Source organism: Antrostomus carolinensis, unplaced genomic scaffold (assembly GCF_000700745.2).
Source record: "Antrostomus carolinensis isolate BGI_N321 unplaced genomic scaffold, ASM70074v2 scaffold27939, whole genome shotgun sequence".
Taxonomy (NCBI): Eukaryota; Metazoa; Chordata; class Aves; order Caprimulgiformes; family Caprimulgidae; genus Antrostomus; species Antrostomus carolinensis.
Genome location: NW_010338318.1, coordinates 7,835 through 12,604, shown reverse-complemented (window position 1 = coordinate 12,604; position 4,770 = coordinate 7,835). Strand labels below are relative to the sequence as shown.

Below are 4,770 nucleotides of genomic sequence, written 5' to 3'. Positions count from 1 at the left end.
AGAGCCCGGGGTGTCACCTCCCAGCTGAGAGGTGGCATCTGTGCAGACAGACAGTGCTGCTGATCCCAGGGACACGCTCGCCCAGTCCGACCACAGGGAACCCAGCCCAGAGCCCTTGGGAAACAGGGACAGCGTGGGGACCGGCTCTGCACGGGGCCGTGGGGTCAGTGGCCAAGGGGAGGAGGCAGCTGGATGTGTCTGCTCCTCTGCTGGGGTTTTCCTGGGTGAGAAGAGAAGGTGCTTGACGTTACGAGAAAAGCGGCCAAGTGCAGAGTGCTGGAGGAGGGGTGGTGAGGCTCAGTCTGTCTTTCCCAGCTTCGCTATCAGCTCGTCACAGATCTTGGTCAGCTCCTCAATCTCCTGGTTCTGCAGGAAAAGCAGTTCTTGAGGACACCACAGTGGCACAGATGGGGATAACACCCAGGTCACCAAGCCAGCACAGGAAGGGGCAGCCGGCTCCTACACTTGCCCCTGTAAAACCTCCTCCATGCAGCATCCAGGTGCTGCAGGGACCCCTGGGCTCACCCCTCCTCATCCCCGGCAGATCCCCAGCTGCAGCCCACACATCTGCCAGTGAGCACACGTGAGCGAGCTCTGCCCGTGCTCCAAGACAAGCTGTGCCCACGCCTGGGCAGAGCTGCACCTCCTTCCTTGTGAGAGGACATGGTCATAGGCTTAAATAAGCAAACAAAAAAGCAAACAAAACAAAACAAACCACAAAAAAACCCAACCAAACCAAAAAAAAACCCCAACCAAACAAAAAAAACCCAACCAAACAAAAAAAACCCCAACCAAACAAAAAAAAAACCCCAACCAAACAAAAAAAAAACCCCAACCAAACAAAAAAAACCAAAAGACAAAACACATTTTGGACCAAAAATTCGAAGGACACCTCCAGCACTGACACGATGCTCAGGGCAGCAAAATGGAAATGTGGAGCCAAGCTGAGGGGCTCGCAGAGGGCAGGGCAGGTTCCTCACCTTCTGCTGGAGGGCTCTCTCCAGGGACTCCACCTTCATCTGCTCCTTGCGCAGCCCGGCGTGCAGTGCCGCGCTCTCCGCTTTGGCCTTGGTGCGCACCTGGGCGATCTCCTCGTTGGCTCTGCCATGGGGTGTGGAGAGAAGGGGACAGTGGTCACAACTGGGTGCTGGCAGGAGCATGGCAGCACAATGTCGGACCATGTGGCATCATCAGAGCCCGGCTCCTGCTTGCCTGGCTGCCTTGGAGGTGGTTTTCCCACATGGAAAACCTGCAGGGAACTGGGTTAATTCAGCTCCTCCAGACTCTTGTATGGAAACACTGCTTTCTCAGAGAGAAGCTAAAGCTGCTCCTCACCCACCCCACTCATGTTGGTGAGCTGCTGCTCATCACCTGAGCCTCGGAAGCTGCATGACCCCTTCACTAACAGGAGCCCTCTGAAACATGGGAACTTGTTAAGTGACTGGAAATAGACCGTGAGCCTCAGTTTCTCCATTAAAAAAACAACTAAGCAGAGAGCAGAGAATCCACTCAGGGATGTGGGCTGCTTATTTAACAGCCACTTCAACTCACTTGAGCTTGAGGTTGTAAAAGGCAGCTTTTGACATCAGTAAGCTCCTGCTTTCCAACCTCAGGAAAGCCAAGCAGAGACACTGCCCTACAAGGTCTGTAAGCACCCAGGAAGCTCCTCAGCACACCCAGAGGTCTTGTGCATGACCTTACTTGTCTAATTTTTCTTCTGCGTGGACTTTCAGGGCCTGATACCGCTGCTCTTCTTGCTTGACCCGGTTTAAATAATCTTGAGCACACTTCTTCAGAGCTTCTTCATTCTGGGGGGGAGAAAGAAAAAAAGGTACATCCATCTGCTGAGCAGAGAGATGTTGCTCTGGTGGGATGACAGATCCTGTTCTGATCGTAAAAGAAAAGAGCTTTAAATAGACCCAGCTTCCAGGGCACGATGCTCCGCTGCCGGCAGCTCGGCAGGAGAGCGCAGGGGGAGTGTGGAGAAGAGCCAGAGAACCAGGCTCCCCGCAATGGCATCTCCTGGCTGCACGGGATGAGGGGGACAATGCTGCCAGGGAGAAAGAGGAAACCAAGGTAAGGACCTTCTTGAAGCCTTCCAGGACGCCCTTCAGGTTTTCATATCTCCTGAAGAGATCGGACAGGGACCTCTCCACTGAGTTCAGGTCTGCCAAAGCCTGCTCCTTTTCCATCGTGAGCTGCTGCAGGTTCTTCTGAGATGTCATGTTGGTCCTCTGCTCATCCTCTGTGATGGAGAATAAGCAGTGGGGACACAGTGAGTGAGCAGGGACGGCTGCAGCAGCCACTCCCCACCCCATGTGCCCGGCCAGGTGACAGCACCTCACCTATCATCTGGGCAATGGTCTTCTCATACTCAGCCACGATTTTCCTAGAAGGAAGGGAGAAAAAAAAGCAGGTAGGAGGCAGCAGTTTTTTGCAGACACACACCTACAGCTCTGCTGCCAGCAAACTGCCCCAGGGCCACCCCTTCCTGAGGCAGCTGCGGGTCTGCAGAGCCCCAATGCCCATCCCCACCACCCTACACCCAGATCCCCCTCCAGCTGCTGCCGCTCGGGCCAGCACAGCCCATGGGATGTGATTCCTGTGACAGACACTGGCACAAGGAGCACGTGTCTCCTAACATGTCCCACCCTGATGATGCCGAGCCACATCGCTGGGGTGAGGAGGAGGCTTTTACCTCATCTCTAGGACTTCCTGGCGGCTCTCTTCATATTTCTTCTTCCACTCGTTTGCTTCAATCTCCTTTGTGATTATCTAGGTTGCAGCAGACACAGGACCCTTGGGACGTGCTCTGGGTGGTCTCCATCACTGCCCCACCCGTGTGACGCACAGGGACCAGACCCCCCCTGGGCAGAGCAGCAGCCAGGATGGGGTCCAGCAAGGGGTGGTTGCCATGTTGGGGTGCACCCAGGGAGAAGGGGGTCCCCAGCTGTTACCTCCTCCCTGATGAGTGTCAGCACAGCCGCCTTCTCGGCTTCGCTCAGGCAGATGCCGTCCAGGGGACTCTCGCTCCGGCTTGTGCTGGTGATGGTTGCAGGGGACTTGTCCATGGAGCACAGCCCGGGATTGCCCTGGGGGGAAACACCCAGCTGGGATGCTGCGTGGGTTTTATTTTCACCCCATCTCCCCCGTTTGGGGTGTTCTTCCCCATTTTACCAGCCTCTGTTCAGGCTCTGAACCTCCGTACACACCGACAGCTCAGAGCCCCGTGTCAGAGGCACCTGGCAGAGCCCACGCTGGGATTTTGGTGGATGTTCTGCCCAGTCCCTTGCTGGGAGCTGGGGCTGTGCTGTGGGATGCTCACCCATGGGCTGCCCAAGGCTTGACATCCCCAAGGGGAGACCCAGCGGGGACCATTGTAGAAGGAGAAGACCCAGCTCTGAGCAGAGATGTGCTCACACCTGACAGCACTTCGCTTGCCCCATGGTTGGCTTTAAACTCTCTCCAGCCCAGAGGATCTTCACTGACTGTGAGCCCCACGCCGGGGTCTTGAGGGTCTGGGGCTCATGTCCCCATCACATTGCTGCAGCCAATGCATCCAAATGTCCCTTGGAGCTGCAGGGATGTTTGCTGGGCCATGCATTTGGGGAGAGCAGCAGACAGGAGCTGGCGGGGGAAGCAGCCTTCACCCCTCTGCTGAGCAGGATCCAGCTGACCCAGCTTGGGGGCTGCTCCCCATCCCCTTCCTGAGGGACAGCCCTGCTCACCCCACACAGCCCCAGCTGTCTGTAGGTCTCCAAAACCGGAGACACTGATGCAGGGCTCCCAGCACCCTCCTGTTTCCATTATGGGTGTTCCTACAAGGGCTGAGGGGGTTGTACCCCCTTTGCTCTCTGCTCTCTCCCCTCAGTGCTGCAGCCACAGGGAATAAACTGGGGGAGAGCTTGGCCCCATGACCCCCAGAGTGGTCCTGCCTGGATGCCGGCCCCATCCCTTCCCTCAGGGGTCCTGCAGCCTGAAAGGCCTCCAGAAAAGCATTCCTTCAATCTCAGGCTTACACCACCGCCTGTTCCTCCTTTCATCATCCCAGCCGAAGTGACAGCCCCCAGCAGCCATCTCCTTGGGAACCAGCTGCCAGGCCATAAATAGAGAAGTGCTGGGAGCAGGCAGCCTGCTTTAGCTGTGATTTGGAATCCAGAGCACTGAAGCACTTCCCTCCCTCGCCTCCTCCCTGCTCTTTGATGGCTGCTCAGGTTCAAGCCTGACAGAGCCCTTCACGGCTTTCAGGCAGCAGCGGGTGAGCGATGGCCGGTGGCAGGAGCCACCCCAGAGCCACCCCCGGGTGGTGGTTTGGGTCTGGGCAGGTTCAGCCCTGTGTGATTTTTGGCAGCAGCCTCCAGAGCATCTCCCTAAAGCAGAGCACACCTGAACACCTGAGGGTACTGCTGCCCCATGGCAAATCCTCCCACACTGGGGTTTGGGGATGACCCCGGCTCGTCTGCGGGAGCAGAGTCCACCCACGCTGTCCCCAGCACCAAACAAAATGGTCACTTTGCCCTGTGTCCTTGTGGGGCTTAGCACAGTTCAATCTGTCCCTGACAAGCTCGTTTTGCTGATGTTGCTAATCTCATTGTCGTCTGTTTGTCACCTCCAGCAGCTTTGGACAGGGGTGGCTAAGCTGGCACGGGAACCCCCAGCAGTGGAGGGATCTTGGGGCACATCGGAGGTGGCCCATGGAGATGTGCCAGGATCACTGGTGGCTGCAGAGCCAGGGCTCTTCTGATTAATCCTCTTGTCTCTGCTGTCAGT

General features: G+C 56.9%; 1 protein-coding gene across 1 annotated transcript in view; it reads right to left on the bottom strand.

Annotated features, from left to right (window-relative positions):
* Positions 1 to 297: 297 nt before the first annotated feature.
* LOC104530786 (transforming acidic coiled-coil-containing protein 1-like) overlaps positions 298 to 4,770 on the bottom strand; it is a gene marked incomplete at its 5' end in the record, with an annotated part of 12,289 nt that continues 7,816 nt past the window's right edge. Inside the window, 7 exon segments of the mRNA XM_029086870.1 lie at positions 298 to 366; positions 981 to 1,101; positions 1,702 to 1,808; positions 2,085 to 2,245; positions 2,346 to 2,389; positions 2,699 to 2,775; positions 2,958 to 3,092. Coding sequence (XP_028942703.1) covers positions 298 to 366; positions 981 to 1,101; positions 1,702 to 1,808; positions 2,085 to 2,245; positions 2,346 to 2,389; positions 2,699 to 2,775; positions 2,958 to 3,092 — 714 coding nt within the window.